This window comes from Drosophila elegans, unplaced genomic scaffold, assembly GCF_018152505.1.
Source record: "Drosophila elegans isolate 14027-0461.03 unplaced genomic scaffold, ASM1815250v1 contig_476, whole genome shotgun sequence".
NCBI classification, from domain to species: Eukaryota; Metazoa; Arthropoda; class Insecta; order Diptera; family Drosophilidae; genus Drosophila; species Drosophila elegans.
Genome location: NW_024545863.1, coordinates 3,296,762 through 3,322,466, shown reverse-complemented (window position 1 = coordinate 3,322,466; position 25,705 = coordinate 3,296,762). Strand labels below are relative to the sequence as shown.

Genomic DNA, 25,705 nt, shown 5'->3' with positions numbered 1-25,705 from the left:
CTCTGCCCATCTGAATCCACCTCTTCGGGCCTTGATCATCCGCTGAGCTTAGTTTTGTGTGTTGGCCGACTCTTTTTGGTATTTTAATTAGAAACCGAACAACGCAAAATGCATTGCTCGCTGGTCGATTTCGCTTTCTTTCCTCCTGGCCTTCTGATCTGTTTCGCCAGGTTCGCCAGGTTTGCCAGTTTCTCCATTTGTGCCCCGATCCGCGGTCCGAGATCCGAGATCCGCTGGTGCTGTCCCCTGATTCGATCCGTTGTAGTGCCCAACTTGCATTTGGTTTTCACATTCAATTAGCGCATATTTCAAATGCGATCGCCGCAATCCCATCCAAGCATATTTCTGTTCGATCCAGACGAGTCCAAATGACAGGAAATGCTTTCGATGGAAAAAAAAACGAAGTCCTGCAGTCCATAACTGCTTTATGTCATAAGAACTTTTTAAGGTTCATTAAAAGTGGCAATGAAATGTTTGAATAAAAAAAAAAACAACATATTAAGAGATGGTTACTTACCAATTTAAGACACAACTTGATATTTCCCCTTTCCACAAATAAGAAATACCATCGAATTATCATGTATTTTACTATCTTTATTGATATTGCTTTAATGCTGCTAGATCAAAGGTAATATAATAAATAAATATTACTACACACATAGGTATAATACAATGCAAAATCGCTTGAATCTTATCCGGTTCCACGGCTACCTAACTACGGCCTTAAAGCTAAATTATTGCGTACAATTGCAAACAACTTTTAAAGTCTAACGCGTTGCGGTTGGGGCTTAGCTAAATTCTAGGATGCTATCTATAGACAAAATACAATAACGGTAACTGCTAATTTACAGTATTTACAGCTTAAGCTAATACACCATATAGAGCGCGCCGATCCTAGATGAGAACTATATACAGCTTGTTCTAGCCAAGGAGTTGATTTCCTTAAAAATATCTATATATCTGTAAGTAAATGTAAATGCGCGCCTGGGTTACACTAAATATCACACTGTGTAGGATGTTCCTTAGCGAAGAGAAAAGTTCGGAATTATACTAGCTAACTTATTTATGTGTGGGTGTCCATAGCGATCTAGCTCTGCGGCAACAATTCCTTTAACTCGAACCACAAAAAAAAAAACGTTTTACTTAAAGAGAACTGAAAGTTATGAAATTAAGTGTATTTATACCTGTATTTCTAAACTCTAATGCCATTAAAACTGGTTTCGACTTAAGATAAGATCAGGTACGCAAATAAATTTGCCCAAACTGAAAAACTTGATTAACTAGCAAGTGTTTTAAATGCATTTGAGTACCTAATCTTACCCCAACAGACTTGAATGTAGGAAAGTTTCAGTTAGAAAAGTTCGATTAGTGATGGAGTCCCAGCAGAGCCACTTCGTTTTGGCTTGACCCGTAAGGCTAAATCGATTCCTAGCTTAAAATACGCTACTAATGCACTTGGAAAACGCGCCCGTGCTGTGGCAATTGGAACTTTGAGCTGGCTGTGGGCGGGTGGTTGGTTAAATGATTGATTGATTGATTGATTGATTGATTGGTGAGATCACGGCTAAACCATCACAGTGGTGGCCAGCACATCGGAGCCCTCGTCGCCCGAAGAGGGTGGCATGGACTTGCAGTTGATCGACCGCTTGCCAAAGTCCTTTCGCGGACTGTCCAGAGAGCCCACCGTGTTCTTCCGCATGTCCGAGTTCTGGGTCTTGTGCAGCAGGATCTGCGAGCTGCGCTTGTGGGCCTGCTTCAAGCCCGTGCTGGAGTCCAGTTCCCGTTCGAAGTCGCAGGGCGGGAAGAGGGGCTGCGACCGGTGCAGGGCGGAACTACTCGCCGCCGAGGCAGCCAGTTCGGGAGCGGGATTGAGACTGAGCTCCATTCCGGTGGCTGCCCGCAGGGAACTGGTGCTGCCCTTCAGCGGATTCGTATACCTGCGCAGGTTCTCTTCGTTCTGCAGGTTATTCGACTTCTCTTCCTCGTGACGTAGTGCATCCAGCGAGGGCGTCAAGTTCATTCCCGAGTTGCTGCGATAGGCCAACCGCTGCTTCCAATACAGACTGATGAACACCGAGAAACCCACCAGGACAATAAAGATGCCGCAGAGCACTCCGATCAGCAGACTGTGGCCCGATCCGTCGGCCACTCGAGCCGTTTCCAACTTCACCTCCACAATGGAGGTCAGGGCGGCCAGCTTGGCGTGCTGCAGCTCCAGTTCCTTGCGACGCTGGATGCCATTCAACTGCCGCGAGCTCAGGAGTTCGCCCAGCAGGCCCACCGCCACAGGCAACTGGGGATCATTCAGCCGGCTGGAGGACTGCAAATAAAGAGGGGATAAATTGTCAGGCTTGGTTTCGTTTGGAGCCTTTATATATATTTTAAGTGGTTCCTTCAATTATAATAAATCATCAAAAGTCATTTCCATGTTTCAGTTATTTAAAAAAGAGTAAATTTTTAATATTTAAAATAGAATACACTACTATTTTATGGAGAATCTATAAGACTTTTTATTTTCTGTTCGCACAGAAAATATAAATCCCTTTTTAGCGTGTATTATCTTATTTTTATTATCCTATAATACTTTATAGTTTAAACTAATATATATAGCAAAGAACCAAAATAAACTTAAAACCATTTTAAGATAATTTTTAGTAAATTGTAGTTAATTCTCACACTTTGTATGTATGATACTTTTCAGCTAACTTTGGTTTTTTATTGGGCTTACAATATATAACACAACTTTTAAGCACTTACCACAGTCAGTTCGACGGTGTCGTTGGTGCCCGTCTTGAGGTCGCAGAGCACCATGAGCATGCCCTGCTCCTGGCCAGTGGCACTCGAAGGCTTTTTGACCAGCTGGGCAGCCAGAAGGATCCTCACCAGCGAGCATAGGCCCTCCACCGACGCCCCCTTGCCCACTCGCTCGAGGGCCAAGAGGATGGTCAGGCGGGCGCAGTTTTCGTTGACCACGGCTTGATTGGGCCAGCAGCTGGACTTGGCCGGAAGACTCGGAGGGGCCACTCGCCGTGAAGGTTCCAGGGCCCGGCAATCTCCGCGGACATTGCAGGGCGTTGATAGGCATGTTTCGCTCAGTGCCGGAACACACACCTCGTGCTGTTTGCAAACGCCCGACAAGTTGGAGGACTTTGAGAGGGGATCCACCTTGTAGCAGTTGGGCAATCCACACCAGAGATTCGTGCAACGGGAGGTGCCGTTCTCGCAGACGCAGGCATTGCAGTTCTCATCGTCATCACTTCTGCCAGTCAAGGCAATGTCCAGCCAGTTTTGGCTTTGGTTCAGGGCGGTATAGGGGGAGATGGTGTTGCTCACGTTCAGACAGGCGGACTTTGGATCGGAGAGCACTGAAAAAGAAACAAAAATATATTTATATATATTAAATGCAAACTATAAGGGAAAAGCTTAAACTGTAACTGATTATTTTTATTAAATGCCTCTTTGATACTTTCTTATTGTTTCACTTTTGTTATAAATAATATTTTGATTTCAAATTGACTTACAAATTTCACATCTAATTCCATGACGTCCCGGTGGGCAGATGCAGCTGTATCCACCGATGCCATCGATGCAGGTGGCTCCTCCCTGGCAAGGCTGTGGCGAGCACTCGTTCACATTGATGCGGCAGTCTGGGCCGGAGAATCCCTGGGCGCAGACGCAGCGGAACCAGCCCGCTCCCGACTCGCAGGTGCCGCCATTGTGGCACGGTTGTCCGCGGCACTGGTCAATGGCCTCGGCGCAGAAGAGACCCGTCCAACCGGGTGCACAGCGGCAGTGCGGCTGCAAAGCCTTGTCGGCGGCTCCGGGCATGCAGGTCCCGCCATTCTGGCACTGACCGGCATAGCAGCCTGTGGCCCGTTCCGAGCAGCGTTTACCTACACGGAGAAAAATAAAAAGAATAATGGTCTTAATACGAAACATCATAGAATATAATTTTTTGAAACTTTTTTTTTATTTTTTTTAGAATTAAGTGAAAACCCCTAAATCGAACCAGTTTTTCTTCCTCTAAAACAAAAGACTTAAGCAACGAACTTTGTGGTTCAGTGGGTTAAGTTAAGCTTACAATTTTTACTTTCTCTCAAACAAAAGACTTAAGCAACGAACCATCTGGTTAAAGATATACATAACTTTCAGTACTCTATTCTATTCTCTTTTGATGGCAAATTGTTTTTGTGCAAAAATCGACAACAAAAAAAAAACCTATTGGAAGTGTGGGATTTTTACTGCATAGAAAGAGGATTGCCATGACCGCTTGGCTTGGCTTGAACTAATTGAAAAGTAAAAGTGTGCCGACATAGATCGATGTGGCTCTGTCTGTATCTAAACTGTGGCCGAATCTATTTTCATTTTCTGTATCTGTGGCTGTGTCTGTGACAAAAAAGCGAAACGCGTGAAATATGCAAATCGCAAATTAAAAACAAACATAAATCATGGCAAAGGTTCGGCCTGGCTGGCGGTTGGCCCCCCTTGGAGATTGGAGCTGCCACATGTGGCAAATACATTCGCCGGCATCGATGACTGCGACTAACGCGCAGATAGTTTTTTAAAGCTTCGCGCGGCTCAGCCGCATTCGCTTCAATTTGAGGCCGTAATGACTGCCGACTTTCAATGTTCAAATAAATGCGACCGACTCGTGTGTGTGAGAGCGTAGCGCTCTTAGCGTGGCCAACACTCGTCTCGCGCCCATTTAAAGCCCCCAAGCGTTGATAATGCGCCAGTCAGCCAGTCGGCTTACAGCAGGTTTTTATGCCCTTTCGGAAGGAGTAGTAGCAAACACTATTTGGTAAGCTAGTAAATGGCAAACTTGTGTATTAAATGTGGTACAAAAAAATTGAATTGAATTGGTTTATGATTCTGTTTGAGTTCAATTTTTATATTTTGTTACCTTTTTTTTAAATATTTGTTAATATTAAGGTTATTTAAATTTTGGATTGCTACTTTAAGGGTATTTAGTCTGCGGCGTAACTCTGTTTTAGCGGCCTGCACTTGTTGCAACGCTCTGACGTTCACTTTGGCGACCTGGCCGCTTAAAGCGCACCCGACTCAACGCGGCTCAGTTGGTCTCAGTTCAGCTGAGCTCATCTCATCGCATCGGATCCCATCGGATCCCATCGGATCCCATCCCATCGCAACCTGACGCGACTCACCTGTCCAGCCCGACATGCACTCGCATGTAAAGTCGCCGTCGCCGTCAAGGCAAATTCCCCCATTTCGACAAGGATTCGGCGAGCATTCGTTGAGATCTGCGGAAAGTTAATGAGTTTGCCGTCTTTGGCAGTGGATCGGGATTACTCACTGTGCTCGCAAAAGGTGCCGGTGTGGCCCACATGGCACTTGCAGAAGGTGCCCACGTCGCTCATCTCGCAGCTGCCGTGCCCGCTGCAGGGCAGGCCGCTCGGCTTGGTCATCTTCCGCGCGTTTGTCGTCGTGGTTGTGGCAGAAGTGGTTGTTGTCGTCGTCGTTGTCGCCGCTGTCGCAAGGCTGACATTGGCAAAGCAGCCCTCTGTGGGATTGGGGACATGATTAGGCTTATTATCGCAGGGTTACACTTCGAAAAATGGTCTTTTTAAGCGCGAGATATGAAATATGGACTCTAAGAAAAAAAGACAGTTTAATTTAAAAACTGCCAAGCTCTTGATACTTACATTAATGCATTTTCTTGAATTTTTTGTGTGTTTTAACATTGTAATTATATTTAATGCAATGCCAAATATTAATATACATATATATATATAAATAGCCACTCAATAAACTTTAAAAGGTAAATAATATTTAGTAAAAAAATAGCTTTTCCTTTTTTTTAACTCCCTACAAAATATAATATTTTTAAATTCGTAAAATTAAATTATTAAATAACTTTTCCTTGCATAGTTTGTGGGATTTTGTTTTATTATTTCATTCTTTGGTAAAATATAAAATATAAGAAAACACTTTAGCAAAAACCACCTTCTCTTCTTTCGTCTTTACTTCAATCGATCTTTATTTCGTTTTCCGTCTTAACTTCTTCTCGCTTAGCTCGATTGAATGTTGTCTAGGATAAACTGCAAGCTTGCTCCTTAAAGCAGACACACCCCACTTGTATGGCTTTTTAATTTCTTTAAACAATTAAGGATTAATTTAGAATCCAAAGAATTGGAAAATATTTCCCAAATGGCTTCAAAGGTTGCTCAGTTACCCAACTTCAATTGCAAAAGTACATTTTACATGTCCTAGCCAGTTATTGATATTCCAGGATTATAAATATTCAATTATTATTTTCCAAGTGTATGCCCGAGGAATCACTCGTCTCTCGAAAGCCGACAAAAAGCTGGCAATCTGCGATTGATGAGCCTAATGATGTCTTCATCGGGACGAGATCGGTGGTTCCCATGGCATCTCGGAGGTCTGTGCTATTTTTACTTGTTACTCACCGTTGCAGGGCGGCTGGGAGCAGAGTGGTCGCAGTTGCTCGCAGTGCTTTCCGGCTCGGTCCGGCGGACAGTGGCAGTAGTATCCTTCGGGCGTGTTCAGGCAGTGGCCCTCGAGACAGGGCGACGGAGTGCAGTTCTCTTTGGCCTCCTCGCACAGCGAACCCGAGTAGCCCAGCGGACAGATGCAGTTGAACTTGCCCACCATGTCCACGCACTCGCCGCCATTCCGGCAGGGTGACGTGGCACACTCGTCGATGTCCGTCTCGCAGTCCCGACCCGTGAATCCGGCGGCACAGGCGCACCGGTAGTCGTTGACCAGGTCGATGCAGGTGGCGCCATTCCGGCACTGGCCCACACAGTCGTCCAGATTCTCGGCACAGGTCAGTCCGCCCCAGCCCTCCATGCAGATGCAGGCAAAGGAGCCCGGCTGGTTGCGGCATTCCCGGGCATTGATGCAGGGCCCGATGGCCAAAGAGGTGGAGGCCACCGCACTGGTCAGCGCAGCTAGTAAAGCGGAACTGCTCAGATTACTGCCAATAATGGCACTGGCCGTCGTGGTCAGCAGGGCGTTCGCCGCCACTCCGGCGGAATGCGGTGCCTCGCACTCGTTCACGTCCACCTGGCAGACCTCGCCGTGCCACTCCGGCGGACACTCGCAGCGAAAGCCGCCGATTAGATCGACGCAAGTGCCACCATGCTCGCAGGGACCCCCGGCGCACTCATCGATATCTGAAAAGGGAAGGGGACATTCAAGCAGATTGTTTAAGTGCCATTCGCAGATAAAGTGCATACACTGAGGGAAAAGGAACGAGCTTAAGAAAATCTATTTTAGGTCATACATACTTGTTAAAAGCTTTAAAAATTTAAAATGTTTTTATGCCAATGCAAATGTTTCCTAAGAATTTTATTGTTGCCATTTCGATCAGATTTGATTAATAAATTATTAGCTAACTCTATTGTGCTGCATTTAAATTTTAATGAAATATAATATACTCAGATGTATTTGTCTATCAAAAAATTTATTTAATATAATTACTAATTAAGGAGAGTTTTAGATACTAAAACCCTTCTTGATTTTATAGGTTCTTTTCCCGAGGCTTAGAACCAATTAGTTGATTAAAATTTAATGTTGACTCAAGAACATATTTTCTCCCCGTGAATGTGTTGATTTTGCTGATGAGCTCTCGAGCAGCAGAAGCCTGAGCAGGTGGCTCTTAGCCCGAGCTCAAGTCGTTGAACTGACTGGCGAATGGGCATGGGTATTGGCATTGGCAGAGGTATAGGCAGCTTGAGCCTGCGTGCCTCTCTTATCGGTTGCCTGAAATCTTCAGGAGACTAAGACGCTTCTTGCTCCTTTCCCCTTTATTTCCCCTTTTTTAGCAGCAAGCACGCAACTCATTTGTTTGTGTTAAGGAGGGACAGATAAGAAGGGCACCCCAAAATAAAGTTTTGACCCTCGACTGGCCATTAGCCGCAAATAGGGTCAGATTGCCGATCAACAGCAGTTTGGGAAACTTTTGACTTAATTAAGCATTTATGAAATATACAAATTTCTCACGACATGAAAACTTTTTAAAAGTAAAGTTCAAATCCTAAATATTTCTATATTAAATAAAAACACAAAATGAATAAATTCAAGTGACAAAAACCATACTTTCAAGCCATTAAAGTAGCCATAAATAAAGTCGAACAATTGAAGCCCCTTAATTGACAAAAAAGTAACGTAAACAATACAAATGTAAATCCTTCAACGCCGACCCATTCGTTTTGGGAATGGCAACTCAATTAGCTTATGGCTTACGGCTGCATTGGCCAGCAAATAGTTTCTGGTGAATGTGTCGGTCGTGCTCCAATTGGAATGCAAAACCGAAGCAAACCAAATTCGCCGGACCACCGTGGCAACAACAATCATAATAAAAGGCAAAGCCGGCAACAATAACAGCCTGTGCGTGCTACGTTTCATTTCATTTCATTTCATTTCGTTTCGCTACAGTCAAATGCGTGTGTGCTCAATTGCATGATCGAGCGGCAACATCGCCGCACCACAGTAACATCTACTACCTACCAACCAGCAACTACCAACTACCAACAACCAACAACAACAACCAACCGGCAAAGTTCGGTAACTGGCCAGGCCAAAACCGATACTGAGCCGAGCTGTGGCTAATCGCGTGCTGTGGAATAAAATTAAATCAAAACTCACTTATTTCGCATGTCGGTCCCGTCCATCCGGCCGCACAGCCGCAAGTGAAGTCGGGGGTTAGTTGCTGCTGCAGCTGGATCCCCAGTCCCAATCCCAGTCCCAATCCAGAGGAGCTGCTGCCGTTCTGCCCCTCCAGGCGCAGGTGCTCGAGGCTGCGCATTGAATTGCGCCGGCCCATCGGCCTGCCATTGGCGAAACTCCTGCCGTGCATCGAGCGGTACACTTGCGATTGCGTTCGGTTCGTTGGCTGCAAGGAAAACATGTTCCATAAAATATAAAATTATACTTAACTTTAATTGTGATAAGAAATAAAATAAACTATGATTTGGGAGTATAGAGAATTCATTCAAAAAAAAGGTAATAAAATACTTTTAAAAAATTCCTTGATATCTTTTAGACTTTAATATAAATCAGTACATATCTTCACTAATAAGTCTTTTAAGTACCTCTACATTAAAATACAATTAAATATTTTTTTATTGGCATTTATCATTTAAGGAGACTATAGTATTATATATATTTACTTCTTGAAAGATAAGAAATTATTTTTATTCTTAACCATAAAACCTTTAATTTGGCTTAGTTAAATGTTAATGTTTATATATGTGTAGCTGTTTTATTATAACTCTTATCTAATTTAGAACCCTATCTACCTATTAATTTATTATTTTAAGGGGACAATGCCCCATTTTTTTTCAGTACCGCTTAGATGAGTTATCCAGAGCGTTTTAAATTATTTTATGGCACTGCGAAGAAGTACATAAATCGCGAACTTACCTTGAGCGTGCATGTGCCGCCGTTGCGGCAGGGTCTTGTTGCACACGGGTGCTCCACGATCTGGCACTGCTCGCCCGAGAGGCCCTCGGCGCATGTGCAGCGGTACTTGTCCGGAGCGGTATTCTCGCAGGTGCCGCCGTGCTTGCAGGGTTCATGGGTGCCGCAGAAATTCAAATCTGTCCGGGGCAGAGCGAAACTATGAGTTACGAACCAGCTGGCGGATGCATCGCATCGATATTATCGGTGATATCCCCCAATCACACTACAAAATATCCATTTCCCGTGGTAATTGCCAGGTCACTTACCTTGGTCGCACAATATGCCACCCCAGTTGGTGTCGCAGACGCATTTCCAGGCGCTGCCGTTGCAGGAACCGTGCTTGCAACCTGGATAGACCATGCACTCGTTGCACAACGGACCCCGCCAGCCAGGTCTGCATCTGTGGATTAAATCGGTCAGTGGTGATGAGTACAAGTCCATAAGTGCACTGCAAAATTGGTAAGTGGAGCATATAGCACCCTGGGCGAGGGGTTAGCTCATGGGTGAAGGATTCTGCAGCTTGGGAAAAGAGTTGCCCCATGCAAAAGTGTAGCACTGATTACAAAATGGGGCATCGGAGACCTTGGCCGAAAGGTGATCGTCAGTCGATTGGGGTACGAGTCTTGAGAATCTTGGGAAAATACAGTCCAGCGAAAGATGATGAGTCAGTCGCATAAGAGTAATTTGATTACAAAATAAGGCGTAGAGGACCCTAGTCGAAAGGTGAGCTTAATGCGAGAAAATAAAAGATAGCATTTTGATGTTATCTGAAGCTTGGGAAGATATTTAACCAATGAAGGTGAGACTACACGAATGATACAGAAACTTATTCTGCTTGAAAAAATGGGAGAAGATTGCTCGGCAAAATATGGTAAAGAAATAACATTATGTGTACAATGGTAAAAAAACCTAAGTAATCCAAACATAAATAAAAAGTTTAAATTTAGGAAAACTACTGGAAGCAGTACCAGAATAAATTATTTTAGCAAAAAAATAAAATGAACATATTATTTGTAAACGAAAACAGAGTACAATGGTACAAAAGAACGAGCCCTTTCTATGGGCTATTTGCATTTAAGGAAAGGTTTTCCTCTGAAAAACTCCCAATAAAGCTGTCTTAACTGTTTGATGTCGTGTTAATGTAAGATAGCTGTCCAAATATGTATTTTATGGGCAATCCTAGAAATCTAAGAGAACACAGAAGGTTATCTGCATCTTGGGAAAACATTCCCCATTATTCATCCAGCGATTCATTCGGCTCTGGTGTTTCCTTACATTTCAATTTGGCCTGGGAACGCATTTGACTCTGGCCAACCACCGAATTGGGTCACTCTGAACTTTGGCCTTGATGCATCAAATGCTAAAGTGGCAGTGGCAGTGCCAGTGCTAGTGCTAGTACCTAGTTGGCCACCTCAGCAATTGCCGTTCCTGCTCCAGCTCGGGGCAAAAACTGCGATTTTATCGCCGCAACACGCCAAAGTGCAGCGGGATCAAAGTTAGCCAGCCTGGGGCATCGAGCATCGAGCATCGAGTACTGGGTATCGAGTATCGAGTTATCGCCCGGCGAGGTGCTAACTCTACAAGCCACGGGCGTCACGTCATGCCCGGCGATAGTCGACATCGCCGTTCGATGTCGGTTATTTATGATTTCATTAAAACGGCAGCCTGTGCTGCTATCTGGCCGCGAATCTGTGGCTCTGGCTCTTCTGGCCCGGCCAGCAAATCGCAAATGGGCCAGCAACGTGCAAACAGCAAAAGTAATTTTTCTTCTGGCTTATAATTGTTGCGGCGGAGCGGAAATCTGCTGACTTTTGATGTTTTCTAGGCCACACTAATTATTGCTATTTAGAACCAGGACGAGACGAGGTGGACGGAATGGACTGCAGCTGGAGCTGGAGGATTGGATGCCTGACAGAGCATCATGATGCTGTCGAGAAATGCAATCATGGCCGCCGGCTCACGTATTCTGTGTTACGCTCGAACATTAACAACGGCAACAACCACTGTTGCCGCTGCAACTGCAGCAACTATTGCTGCTGCCGCTGCTGCTGCTGCAACTGCAAATGCAACAGGAACAACTGAAGCACAAACGTTTTTTCGTGCTGCGGTCTTGGGACGTGGATATGCACAGCAAGAAATTTGGGGTTTCTTAAAAATTACAGTCATAAAATAAAGTTTTTAAGTTGCTGAATTGTTTCTAATATTAGGACGATATATGAAAAAGTAATATACTTATACAAAAATTAATATTTAGATCTATAGTATTATAAAATGAAGAATACATTTATTTAAGAAGTAGATTGTAATAAGAACTAAAGTGGTTTAAAAAACATGTTTTTAAAAATTGCAATGTCTCCAAAAAACAAAAAAAAAGAGATTCACAAAAATTTATCATAAAAATTTCTTTATATTTTTTAGCGTAATATTTTTAACTATATTAATTGCAAAGAATCTTTATTTATTTTTGGTCACAGATTAAAAGATGTGTAAACACAAAATGTATCTTTTATGTCAGCTCATAAATGATTTCACATTTTTGCACTGTATTTAAGGCCGAAACTCTTGCTGTGCCAGTCGCTTCATGTTGCCAACGTCTGTGCATGACCGCTCCAAAGGGGCGGACTGAAAAAACTATGCAAGAAAGCAGAGCAGCAGGAGGAGAAGGAGAAGAAGGAAGAGGAGGAGCTCCTGGCCCGATCAGCATTTGGCCATCGTGCGGGCGTTTGATTAGCCAGCTCTCTGGCCGGGAATCGCATTGGCACTGGCACCGGCACTTGATTGCAGATTATATGGCTGGTTACAACTTTATAGCACTCGGGTTATCTCCCAAATGGGCAGTTACCGAGTGCGAACAATTTAATATGTAAGGAATGCGGATTGATTGGGAAATAAAGTCGATTGGATCCGTGCAATGAAATCTGCAGCTTTTTCACATTCAATTTGAATGGCAGCGATGGGAAAATTTACAGTTTGTTTACACTAAAAAGACTAAAGAGGGAGAAATTGAAGTAACTTTATATTTAATAGATTTTGAGAACATCTCAAGATGTTTATCGCTTGCTCATAAATGTTTTACACATCTACTATTCTAATAGGCAGAATTGCATAATGGCGTAACTCTTGTCTGTGATATAAGCTAGGAAGCCACTGAAATGTTAGAGATTTCTAGGACTTGCATAAAAAACTTGGAAAAGACCTAATTAAACCTCTAGAGATATGCATTACCCATCGACTGATTGGCATTTTGCTGAGAAAAACACTGCCAACTATTTCACACATTTAGCCTCGAAAAAAAGAGTTGGAGATGTTTTAAAAAAAAGGCAATAGCCGGTAAAAAGCGCCCCATGTGAGCTATGTAGAACCCATTTCTCTGCCACCGATCTCGCGCAAAAAGAAAAGAAAAGAAAAGAAAACCACTCTCGGCCATTATAACTGTGCGATTGAGTGTGAGTGTGAGTGGTGGCTGTCAATCTGGCGACTTCGAGGCCAGGGCCATTAAGCCGGCCCCAAAGTTTACGGGCGGCCACATGCAAAAAGTGTCATAATCACATCGTTAAATGGGGTGCCAGGGGGTCGTAATTACAAAGGTGGTTAAAGTAAAGTGAAGTCAAATAAAATAGTAGATGGTAGATGGTAGATGGTAGTTGGTAGATGGTAGATGGAGAAACAGGTATGCTACTTACTCGCATTCCCCCGGACGATCGCACTTGCCGTGGACGGGGTCGCAGCCGGTCTTGCAGATGGCCTCCTCGCAGTTGACGCCCTGCCAGCCATTCAGGCAGAGCTTCTGACCCTCGGAGCCGCAGGCGTAGTGACCGAACTGATCGTCCCGCGGACGGCAGAAGGTCGTGCAGGTCGTGTTGTAGTAGGTAACGGCGCATTGCACCCGGACACGGTAGGTGATCCGCGCGTTGCGCCCGATGTGGTCCAGCGTCTTCCACTCCGGCGACGGCAGTATCACGCCCGAGTATGATGTTTCCTCAATTAACCTCTCCGCATCTGCATTTCATTCGGGTGGAGTTGGGTATTTGGTTTTGGGTTTTGGGTTTTGGGATTTCGGTTTTAGATTTGGAGGCGAGCGTGGCGTGGCATGACAATTGTTGTCGTTGTCGTCGGATTCGTCGTTGTTGGTGGCATCAACGTTGGCGTTCCAATGGAGCAGGGGCCATGAGGAGGTGAAAAGTGGGCAGGAGAATTTAGTCAGTTGTTGGCACCATTTCAAGCGCTTAAGGGCACACTCAGAGAAATCAAAGAGCTAGGATGGGCTATTTTATAGTAAATTAATTCTGAGTAAAATTTTGGAGATACTTATCCATTTTAGAGACCTTGAAATTTGCAATTTTATATTAAATAAAATATAATACATTTTTAAAAATTAGTTTAACTTCATGGTATGGCTTGCACTTCTCAATTAAAGAAATTTATTTGTACCAGAAAGTCTTCTTATTTTTTGGCTATATTAGTTTAGTTTACATTAGATTTTCTCTGAGTGTGTCCGCCTGCGTCTTCGTTTGCTAATTAAGCCAAAAGTCTGGCTGGCAAACAATAACGAGCAGCGTGCAACAAGCAGCATGCAACTAGCAACTTGCAATGGGCAACTTGCAACAAGGGGCTGTGGTAACGAGCACAAGTCTGCAATTGCCACCGCACTTACCTGGATAGGATGTGTTGTACATATCCAACGCCTGCAGTATCAGCGTAAACGACTTCTGTAATTGAACGTGGAGAGAGAGGAGGAAAGGTGGCATTTAGTTTGGAGCTTTCAAGTTTGACTCTGCGCTGACGCTAATGGACAGTTTAATCTCAGGCTGCCCGCCATGCAAATGAAGACAACGCAACGGCCGACAAAAACAAACAAACCAACAGCCAAACAAAAAACAAAAAACAAACCAACCGACGAACAAAGCGATCAGACAACAAACAAAGCGCAGCAAAGCAAAGCTAAACACTTTAATTTCACGCAGGAGAAGCGGACTTTCTAAACAGACTTTGTGCCATGTCCATGTCGCTGTCCATGGCATTGCAATTGGCCAAAACAAAATGCGAAAAAGAAACACAGACACAATTCTCTTTGATTTTTTGATTTGCTTTTTTTTTAATGCCCTTACTGAAAGAAATTTTAATTTTAGCGGAGGGTTTGTGAAGCTATTATTTTTAAATTAGCCAATTTCATAAAGTTTATACATAAATCAGAAACAAATGCCACTTACTAACTTTAATTTTTTCTGCTTTTAAAATACCAACACAAATCATCTTTATGAAAACGGTGTCTTCAATTTTTTTAAGGTAGGTAAGGTAACACCAGCTTTATTATACAAGCTAGTTCCTCTGTGATTTTATATTAATTAGAAATTGTGTATATTTACAAGACTAATTAAATACAAGTATTAGGAGACAACGTGTCAAAGTATTGCCTAAAATGGTAAAATGGTTAAAAAAAAAACTTTCAAGGAATTAATTAATTTCCTAGAGCATTTACAGCTTCGACCATCAAAGGCTGGATATTTCTTTTGATTTTTCCAACTCCTTCTTTGCAAGGGTCTATAAAAATTGAAGATTCGCTGTTTCTTGTAATTTGCGAGCAGAGCGGTCGTAGAAGATTTCTCGTTGGGCAGAAAGCAATTAAACGTCGACGATGTCTGGATGCCGCCGCTGGATGCCAGGAAATGCTCATTTAGCAGTGGGAGGCGGTCGCCAAGTCGACGGCCGATGGGCGGGGCAGCGGAAAGGGGATTCCCATGTAATTGCCCCGGCGACGCGACACTAAATCAGTCCAAAGCAGACATTGCCTAATTGCAGTCGGATCAGCAACATCAGCGACAACAACTTGACACAGTTTGCAAATCCATCCGTCTATAAATTGGCCAGCCTCGGCTCAAATTTCCATCTCCATTAAATTGTCACGCATTGATATATAGTAACGCCATCGAATGGTTGCCATTTCAGTTCTGTTCCGGGCTCGAGCTAAAATCATGATCGGTCTGACCATACGGATATATATGGCGCATGGCAATTCCAGCGGAAGTATATCAATTTAAAATGGCGTTGTATTTGGTTTTGGATTTCGTAAACTACAATATGCCCGACAGACACGAGCCAATGGGAGGGAAGTATGAACTATTTTAATAAAGATGGTATTAATAGGCATAAATGCTTTAAAAACCATATTTTGCACTAGTCAGAGGAAATTTATTTCCTTTTTTTTTGAAATATCATTCAAATGAAGTAGCATTTAGCGAGACATTTCTTAAGTTAGTGAATTGGCCACCGAAATGTTTACACAATGTGAAGAACCTTGTACGTAGCGCTTTCATTAATGAAAGCCATTGGCGCACTGGTTACCAAAAGTGTTTCGTTTCGAACAAATAACTTTTGTGGGGGTAGCAAAATGGTTCAAAGGCCCACAGAGCAAAACACACATTTTATTATATTTGGGCAGTCATTCATTGATCTTGAGCGAAAAGTGGAACACAGGCACCACAAATACCACTCGAGATCGCTCAATGGCTGCGCACGCGCACTCCAGATCTTCAGGTCTTTTTTGGAACTTGGAACTTGGAAAATATTGTCAAGTGAAATTCGTTTGGGGCTGCCATCTCGAATGTTTCAGGTGGATGTGGATGTGGATGTGAATGTGGATGAGAGTGGGGCCCCCAGGTGAAGTCGGTGTTTGACAGTTACATCGAAGGCCCGCCGATGTTATGATGTGTGCTCTTGAGACTGCGCTCAAGTATTTCCTAAGTCATGTTTATGAGTCTTAACATGCCATTCACTCAATCAGCAGCCGCAGAAGAAGTCATTCAATAAAAAGTGGGACAATTGCGACCATATCGGCAGCTCATTTTTTCTTCTTGATTTTTGTCTTTCGGTTTTTTGAAGATTTTCATGAGTTTGTGAAAGGTTTCTTGAGGGTGCCTCGCAGACTAGCCGACTAACAGACTGACTGACTGTCTGCAGGCGAATATTATGCTGGCAGTATGCAGAATTTGCCGGGTTTCGTTTGCTTTTGGGGCGCCCAGTCACAGTTTCGACTCAGTCAGTCAGTCACATGTGAGCTAAGAGCTGAGTGCTGAGAGCTGCAGAGCCAGGGAACTGAAGTAAAAAGCACTGGCAAAGGCACAAGATTAAAGCGAAACCAAAGCGAAGCGTAACGTATCGCCATCGCCATCGGCCGAGCGACAAGCGCGACAAGGTAATGTTCCCACGAAACAGGTTGTCCGCACTTCAGGCCACGACTTGGCTTTCGGTGGGGCACAGATTGGGGAATGGGGTATGGTGTGTGGGGAATGGTGGAGGCACAGAACAGGCAGCCAAACCCAAGCCCAAGACCAAGACTAAGACCAAAACCAAGACCAAGACCAAGAGCCGGCTCTGACGCATGCCTGCTCCCCCGCCACTACCAATACCACTTCCCCATCACCACCAGGTGCCCCTGCCTAATGTAAACGGCGGCGCATGCGCATGCCGACGTCGACGTCTGCGTCTGCTGCAAATTCTACTGCACTCGAAAAATAATTAATTTAATTTGCCGATCAATTACGAAAAAGATTTCTTAGTAAAGCCCGTAATAATGCATTTAAGTTTATGTTGTGTACAGAAGTGTTTTAAAATATGTTCACTGAATGGCAAGCACTACACATTTATATTACTTTATTTAATAACTAAAAAGAAATAATTGTACTTAATATTCTTACTTAAACTAAAGAAGTTTGATGGAAATTTTAAATTACCAAAACCCTTTATGAAAAGTACTAAGCCTTAAATTGTTATTATTTGCTTTTTAGCAATTCAGCAACAACTAGCATTACAGTCTATGTCACAATATTATAATTAATTTTAAATTTTTTAACATGTATTTTATTCTATAAATAATTTAAATATTTTAAAAGTAATATGTATATAATATTTCTGCTTGAAAATAATTTTTTTTTCACTTTTGTTAATAAAATGCATATATTGAAGATAACTTTGAATAAAAACCTTTTGTCCAAGTGCTCTTTCGTACTGATCGCATTCGTATTAGTTTGGACACCGACTTGGCCAAGGAGTGTAATTGTTAACCAAGTTAGCTTTGAACACCACCAAAACAGCAGCAAACAACGGGCAGAACAACACCCGTACATAACAACGAAATAAAAACGAAATAAAAACGAGCAAAAGCAAAACTTTAATTCAATTCTGCGACTACACCCAGTCAGGTTACATTTTTACCTTAACCGAGTTAAGAGCGGACCAGGCCACGTTTTATTTGTGTCTTATTTTTACGGTCCGTGTGTTCAAGATGTTTTTTTTTTATTCCTTCCCAGTTTGGCAGTCATAAGCCCGCATTATGCTCACTTAATTAACCGAAAGCCGCTTACGAGGTGCCCGGCAAAGAAGTATAAAACATGAAACACATTTTTTAATTGCTTTTTTTCGGCTACCGCCGCGAGAATCTTCGCAGAGGCAAGATGATGGGCTGAATGGCCAAGGGTTTTGGTGAGCTGTTCGAAATGAGTAAGCCAAACCGCATTTGGTGCTAGTTTCACGCCCCTTGATTTTGTTAAACCAAAATGCCCACGCTGGAATTTCGGAGGCAGGAAGTGAAGAGAATCTCTTCGATGTGGAAATCCCCCCATAGACTATGCCCCTCTGTTCTTTTTTTTTTTCTCCCAGAAATATATATTCTTATCAATCCGGCACGAGTTCGGCTCATTCACATTTCTGCTGCCGGCTCGACGACCTTATCGCGTTCGGTTCAGCTTGGCTGCCCCACAGGCGGAACCGCAGAGCTGCCTCTATCTAGAGTCGAAAAACAATAATGAAAGCCCCCTGCAACAACGACGAAAATGAGAGCTCGTGCCAAAAGCGTGCGTCTTATTTGGAGGGGGGAGTGGGGTCGGCAATATGGGTTAAGATCTGCTGGGAACTGCACTTCACTTACCGTCCATCGAAACGTAAAGGGCAACACAATGGCTCCCACACCCGGATCGCTGAGCACAAAGCTGGAGCCACCCAGTATCTTGGTGGTGGCGTTGCCAAACGAACAGCCCGTGGATATGCTGGCACCCTGCTCCGTGGTCTGGTACTCCTTCAAACACAGCCGGAATGCCGTCGTGCATGGCGAGCAGCCTGAAATTAAAATTCCAGCACGGGTTATCACTCTTGCGAATAAACTATATACCATATACTATAGACACGCCTAGTTCGCTGCCAGAGATTGCATAATAAAAATAAAAGAGAATACAGTAGAACATGATAAAATATGCAGAGTGCAAATTCTGCTGATAGGCAAACAGCAGCCTTGACCGCCTATTTCGGTGGCTCAAGATAAGAAATATCAGAAATAAGAAGTAAGTAGTAGTGGTAACACTTGAATTTCAATAAACATATTTTTAAAAATATCTTTGAAATTAAATAATTTTGGTTACTGCCTAATGAACATCTGTTAAGTTAAGATACATATATTTTTTGTAGGCAGCATAGGATTTAAAAAAAATTCTCACTTGTTTGACTGCACAATATGTTTAATCCATGGGCTTTATATTTAATACTCAAGACATGAAAATAATAAATATACAATTTTATTAAAAATTTCTGTTTAATTTTTTATTTGTATGTCCTAACTTTCTTTGACTGGCGAACTCGCATAAAAAGCATACATCTCACAGTTGGTGTTTTAATAAACTTACCTATCGTCTTGGTGGCCCTTAGTTCTGCTGGCATGCCGCAGCAATAGCCGTTGAGTAGATGGCTGTTGGTATTTGAGATTTCTAATATTTCCAGCTCGAAGTTACCAGCTGCGGATATCTGTAGTGGAAAACATAAACAAAATTATCGTAACTGGCAGTACATCGTACATCGACATCGACATCGGCAATGAAAACAAGCACTCCTCAGATCTCAAATCGTTCAAATCAATCATGATCCATAACGAAGCCCCAAAAAATAGTGAATCCCAATGGCTGTACCCCTTCTCCTCCCTACATTCCAAATCGAATAATATGCTCAACACTTTATGGATCTGATCGGCTGTGATCCCAGCTCGTTCGCTGGTTGTAAAAGCTAATAAGCCACCTAGGGCGCTCTGATTGGACTGCGGTAGAGGTTTTAATTAAAAACAAAAATAGATGGATCGATACAAGATACAAGAGAGGAAAATCAGAAGACCGAGGTGAGCACCGTAAAAGTGGTAGGCAAATGAAAGGAGCCTGATAAATCTGGCAGCAAATGAAACACGAAAATAATGAGAAATATTTTCCCCACAAAGCGGCTTAACTGTTCGGTTCGGGTCACTTAATCAAACGAGATATCCAGCAGTTTGTATAATTTAGAATGCCTTTGTGTGCCAGCTGGAATCCGTAGCCGTAGTCGCAGCCGTGGCCATATCCCCAAGTGGCCACAAATCAGGGGCCCATCGATAGGAGCATTTGCCATAAAATTAATAACACATTAGATCGCCGCTCTTTCACTCGAACGATTCAACGATCGAACGCATCTGACAAATGGCGCATAAACTTTAACTATTCTCCGCCAAATCGCTTATCATAATTTAGCCAAGAAGCTCTTGCATTTGGAAGCTGCATCTTGACCATCAACTTTGTATTTTAGGGTTCATTACCAGGCTGCGGATGGGTTCTGCTTGGCCAGCGGAAAATATGCTAATGAAAACTCTTAGCCCGCTGGCTACTCCTGCTTTTATGGTTTCATATTTCAGTGAATTTATTGTCATGGCTCTTGGTAGCTGGCAGTGTTGATAAGTTTATTAGAAATAAATTGCAATTTAGCCGAGCCTCTTGGCTAACGGCATCGCCATCGGCATCGGTATCGGCCAGTTTTCGACTCACCTGCAGCTGCAGTTAGAGCATCGGCGAAAAAAAAAAGAGAAAAATAAATAAAGGCCGACAAAAAGCAAACTTCAGGTTGAAGCCACATGCATTGTTGATCATGCCATAGATCAATCAAATGCAGCTCCCCCACGAACCCCTCCTCATTCTCGACCAGTTTCTGTTCGGTTTCTCTTGGCCTTTTCTTTTGATTTCCTTTTGTTTGAGTCTCTGACTTCGACTTCGACTTGGACTTCGACTACAACTGCAACTCCGAATGGGAGCTCAAACTGATTGGATTCTTGGCTGTCGTCGATCGAGAGATTTTACCAGCAACCGGTTCGGGCTGCTTACTATTTATTTATCACATTTCTTGGGGCAGTGCTCCTGCTCCTCATTCATGGGGCAGGTGCATCCGCTAATATTCCGGACAAACTTTGACGTAATCAATTCGATTAGATAAGCCAGGAGAAATGCTTGAGGAATTAGTGCTGCGGCGCCACATGTAAACGGTGGAAATTTTAATGAAGCCGACACACGAAGTTAATGTGAAATTAAATTTTAATTAAACAAAACGAAAACGAAACCTGGCCATCAACGTGGGAGCCCGTTTTGCCAACTCATCTCTGGTTTTGGGCTTTTTATGCATATTTCGCAGTCCGTTTAATGCGCAGCTTATGATCAATAAATGTCAGCTCAAATGAGAGAGATCCTCTGCGGCTTTTTGGCATTCCGACTTGGCCGAGTAACTGGGTTAATTTCATCTGACTTGGGCCCATGTGAACCGAGGCGATATGATCGCAGTTTCGGTTGTCTGGTTGTCTGGTTGCCTGGTTGCCTGTTTTTCCCTGGAAGTCGGCCATAAATCGCCACTACAAAATATTTAACTTTTATTTACTTCATTAACAACTAAATAGTTGCAGTCGGATCGCTGGACGACTGCTGCCGGCGACTTTTATCGCCTCGCTTACCCTAAATCAATGCAATCCCCTACTCCGAGTAGATAAATGTGTGTAATCAATTTGATTGCCCCACGGTCGGCCACTCTGGATAGCCTCCTCGGATTCTAATGACTGGCTCTTGAGATCGCGCTGGCGTATTAATCAAATTGTTGTTAAGGCCCCTCGCCAACTCCCTATAAGTTCCCGGCCAACGATTAATTTTTATGTATTTCTGAACCGTTGGCTGCCGTTGCTTCTCCAACTCTGCCCCTTTGCCTGTTTAATTGCCGCTTGGGGCATCTCCACTGGCATCTCAATACATGTTTAGGCACTTTGTGTAACACTTTATGACGGCTACACCCCGAAAACTACACAGGCGTCTCCCGACTACCGTTGCGGCCAACCATGTGGGAACCATTTCGGAGAGATGGTTTTCGGAGATAGCACGGCCCACTAATCTGGCGAATCAACTACGAGGGGTCCTCGATCCAATCCTATTAAGCCTTTGCCGGGAATTCTTAGTCAGAGTTCTTTTTATAGAAACCGGAGAATGACTTTATTTAAATACCAGTTTAATGATTGAAACTTTTGGTGATTATTATGACCAAGTGCAGGTACCAAGTTGCTAGATGGTATTTAAGCAAGGCTTTAAAATATATAGGCTTATAGTTAGTTGCTGTAAGTTTATGTTAACAACTTAATTTTTCAAGGAAAAAAAAAACCTTAAATCCGATTAGACATTAATGAACAAAATCTTATTGCCAAAGAATCAATAAATGCATTTATAATGGTTGAAAACTGGATTACAGTAGAGAATTGTCCAATGAAAAGTAATTTCAGAATGTTAAACGTTTCTTGGTAAAATACCAGTAATATTAATTTTATATAAAAGTATTTATAAATTACAGCTCTTCAAGTTCTAAAAAATAAAATTGTAAGTCAAGAATTGTGTATTACTTTACTATCCTGTAACAAGTTTACTTATAGTTTTATCTCGATACGATTTATACTTGAAAAGGAGCAATCAATCTTACTAAAAAAAATGTATTAAAATTGTGTAGTATTTTATTTGTTTATAGGTTCTAAGAAACTTCCTTATATTTGATTTACTGCTTTTCGGAAATTCCAGCGTAAAAACTCTCATTAAACACAGCTTTTTTGGATGTGGATTTGATAAATCACTCAAATATAAACCCAAATCATCATTATTTACGTCCCCCATCAAAACTTTGCCCTTAGCCATTGCCAATTCACATGGGTTGAAAACACTTTTTGTTTAATTTTTTTTTGGTTTGCTTCTTTCCGAGACACTACACCCGCATGTATTTGGATCTGGGGCTTTTTTCGATTATTGCTTTGGGGTTCGATCGCTTTTTGCATGTTGGTTTGCTTACCTTATGGACTAACAGTATTAAAATTAAAGCAATTAAGTTGCAGGCAGACTTTAATGATCGACAATCGCGGATCGGCGATGGCAGGGTCGCGATTTTGAGTTCCCGGTGCCTCGGACGCTGCCTTTTTGTCGCCGTCGTTTTGGACATTCTCAGGCTGTCGCTGTCTGTTGTGTTTACTGCTTCTATTGTTGATTCCGCCGACGATGATGTTGGTTTTCGCCGAAAATGTTTCCTAAACATTTTGTACATTCTGGGGGCGTTTGCGAGCGTGATGCTGGTCGGGATCTAGATGGAGTTTGTTTTGGATTCACTTTGGATTTGCCACCACTCTATGTAAATTCTCTGGGGCAGCCTTAATTAGCCCATGTATGCAAATTTTTGTGCCTTTGTCTAAGCTTTCACTACACTTGTTCTGGGCGGCACTGGTCGTATTCTGGATGCTGAATCATTTTCTCTACTTTGCTTTTGCTTTTGTTATTGTTTTTTTGTTTTTGTCAATGTTGTTATCACACAATTATTTATTATTTATATGGGCTTTAGCATGTACTTCTCGTTTGTTTTGTTCACACTTAACACTTCCACTTGATAGGCGATGTTTTTTTTTTGTTGCTGTTGCTGTAACAATTGTCGAACGAAATGGAATTGAAACGGGCTGCGGAAAATCTATTTCACTGTGCATCATCAACGCTAATTGACACGCAGTTGCAGTAGCAACATTGCTAGTGGCAACAGCAGTAGCAGTAGCAGCAGCAGCAGCATCCGCAACCGCAGCAACAAGTGCCATCAGAGACCGCAGCAACATTTACTTTTGCAAAGACCGCAAAAGCGGCAACGTGCAGCAAATGCAAATGCAATTCAATTTATGTTAATTTAACGCTGTTGCTGGTGGTTGCTGGTGCAGTTGCTGCTGCCTTTGCTGCTGCTGCTGCCATGGAGCCGTGTCTTTGGCCACAAACAATTTGCATCTTGTGCGCATATTAATTTACAGATATTTTCACTCTTGTCCACATTACTCATTCTTCCCCCCCCCATCCCGTGGCCTTTGGCATCCCCCTTCCGCCCCGTTGACTCCAGCTCGGGTGTTAATTGTCCATTTAATTAAGTAATTTGCTTGGGGGCCTCCTCCCGGCTTTGGCACGAAACGGAAGTCGTTGACTTTGAATCGAAATCCAGATGCTGCCGCTAATGTTGCTGTTGCTGTTGTTGCTGTTGTTGCTGCTGATGTTGCTGATGCTGGGCATGACCGGAAGTGGCTTTTGCAAGTGGATGATGCAGCTCAACCTCCCCTCAAACTCCCCATACTTTCACTGCTTGCTCTTTGCAATTTGCAAAAACTATGGCATACTCTATCTCTATTATTGCTACACTAAAAGCTTCCATTACAATTTCCCTCTTGATATAGTCTGATTTATCAAATAATTGTATAAGCGGTAGTCTTGAATGAAACGATCTGAATAAGCTGTGGACCATGCTAAGCTCATAAATCTAAGCACATGTTAAATGATTGAATGTGAGTCGATGTATGAGCATTTTCATCGCTCTCTTGATCAGGGGCTTTTCCCATGCACCCATTTAGAACCTTACTTACTAACTGCATAATCTCTCTTTTCTTTCTCTGCACAGATAAAAAAAAAATAATTAGTTTAATATTTAATTTAATTTATAATGGTAGTGCTCATAAACCCACTTTGAAATATCTATGCCAACATTATGTAAAAACATATTTTTCTTCAAAAAGATTTATATTTATTAAACCACGGATATAGTTTTATCACTTTGTATTCAAATTCAAATTTCCATAAATTTCTTTCCGTGTGCCCATTAATATTAATCGTATTATCGTCGTGCATTATGAACTAGTTGGCTGTTTTCATTCTTTCTCTCTTTCACTTGGCATGTTTCAATTCCACTTCACAGCCTGTGTTTGTGTCCCTGTGTTTTGGCTGTGTGCGTTATCAATGGAGCACACTGTGGCCACCGCCGATTGCCGATTCCCCGCTATGGCCCTACTCGTTTTCGCATATTCACATTGTTTGCACTTTTACTTTTCGCCTTTGATTAAACACAATTTTTTAACGGCATTGTATTTTGATGTATTAGTGTATTGTATTTAATTGAAAGGTATTTATTTCCGTTTTCTTTGCTCACACGATCTGGTCTCAGGAGTTAATCACACGCACACACACACACACACACTCAACGAAAATGTCGGCTGATTGTCGATCTTTCGATTTGCTTTTCTTCCACCGAGCATTTCAGTTGATTGCTCTTCATCATTTTGTTGTAATCAGCAAGCAATTTAATTCGATTGCGGCACATTTAACACTTTCACAATTGTTATTAAATGGGGGTATGGGTATGGGTTTGAGTTCGGGTTCGGGTTCGGTTTTGGGCTCACAATAATCCAATTCGAGGAGGGGTTTACCGTTTACCGTTGGCAGAAAAGGGGCTCATCACCGCTCGAAGCACGTCGATCGACTAAACGCGTTAACCGAATCCTGCGGCATTTCCAGCCCTCGAGCAGCATCCATGGGGCGGAGCAAGTCACGCGAGAGTACGACTGCTGTGGTTTTAGTGGTGGTGATGGTGGTGGTGGTGGTGGTGGCTGTCTTCGGTCTTAAGAGAGCTCGTTGTGGCTTGGTCTGAACCACCGAAACCGCATCAATGTACGACGACGAGTACGACTTCCGCTGACTGCTGCGTGCGCTTCAGGCTTCAACTGGCGACTGATTGCCGCTGGGCACAAAGTTGCCGTCGATCCGAGAGCTTAACCCAGACCGCTTTGCTCTGAATTTCTCTTTGGAGAAAACCAGTTTGCTCTTCGAGCGGTGCTCTTTAGCCAGCCGCTGATTGGTCGTATGCCAGGCATATATAGCCTCCGGGCCCGGAATCTCTGATTCGGAATTGGAATCGGAATCGCCAGTTAATGGAGTTGCTGCCGCTTCGGCTGCTGCACGCATGCGCACCCGAGGCGTACTAGTTGCTGCTGTATTTTACGATTCCAACTTAATTATGTTTATGCAGTGCATTCTGTGTGTGTGTGTGCGAGTGTGCTCCAGATCTAGAGTGCCTCCAAGGGACTTGGCAATTAACACCCAATCTAAGGGAGCTCTCCCAC

At 43.0% G+C, this 25,705-nt stretch overlaps 1 protein-coding gene across 2 annotated transcripts; it reads right to left on the bottom strand.

Moving 5' to 3' along the window:
* Positions 1 to 573: 573 nt before the first annotated feature.
* On the bottom strand, positions 574 to 25,301 carry LOC108148855 (protein serrate). Of its 2 annotated transcripts, none has more exons than XM_017276144.2 (15): positions 25,013 to 25,301; positions 22,588 to 23,202; positions 19,119 to 19,236; positions 18,371 to 18,558; positions 14,102 to 14,156; positions 13,131 to 13,446; positions 9,714 to 9,847; positions 9,409 to 9,584; positions 8,632 to 8,878; positions 6,429 to 7,157; positions 5,315 to 5,521; positions 5,166 to 5,261; positions 3,522 to 3,893; positions 2,758 to 3,365; positions 574 to 2,320 (listed from the first exon to the last, which is right to left on the bottom strand). In XM_017276144.2, exons 2-15 carry the CDS (start codon positions 22,834 to 22,836, stop codon positions 1,565 to 1,567), a joined length of 4,251 nt encoding a protein of 1,416 aa, XP_017131633.1. In that variant the 5' UTR covers positions 22,837 to 23,202; positions 25,013 to 25,301; the 3' UTR covers positions 574 to 1,564. The 2 variants fall into 2 exon arrangements, with proteins under 2 accessions (XP_017131633.1, XP_017131634.1); XM_017276145.2 differs by having other exon boundaries at positions 25,020 to 25,301.
* Between the last annotated feature and the right edge of the window lie 404 nt (positions 25,302 to 25,705).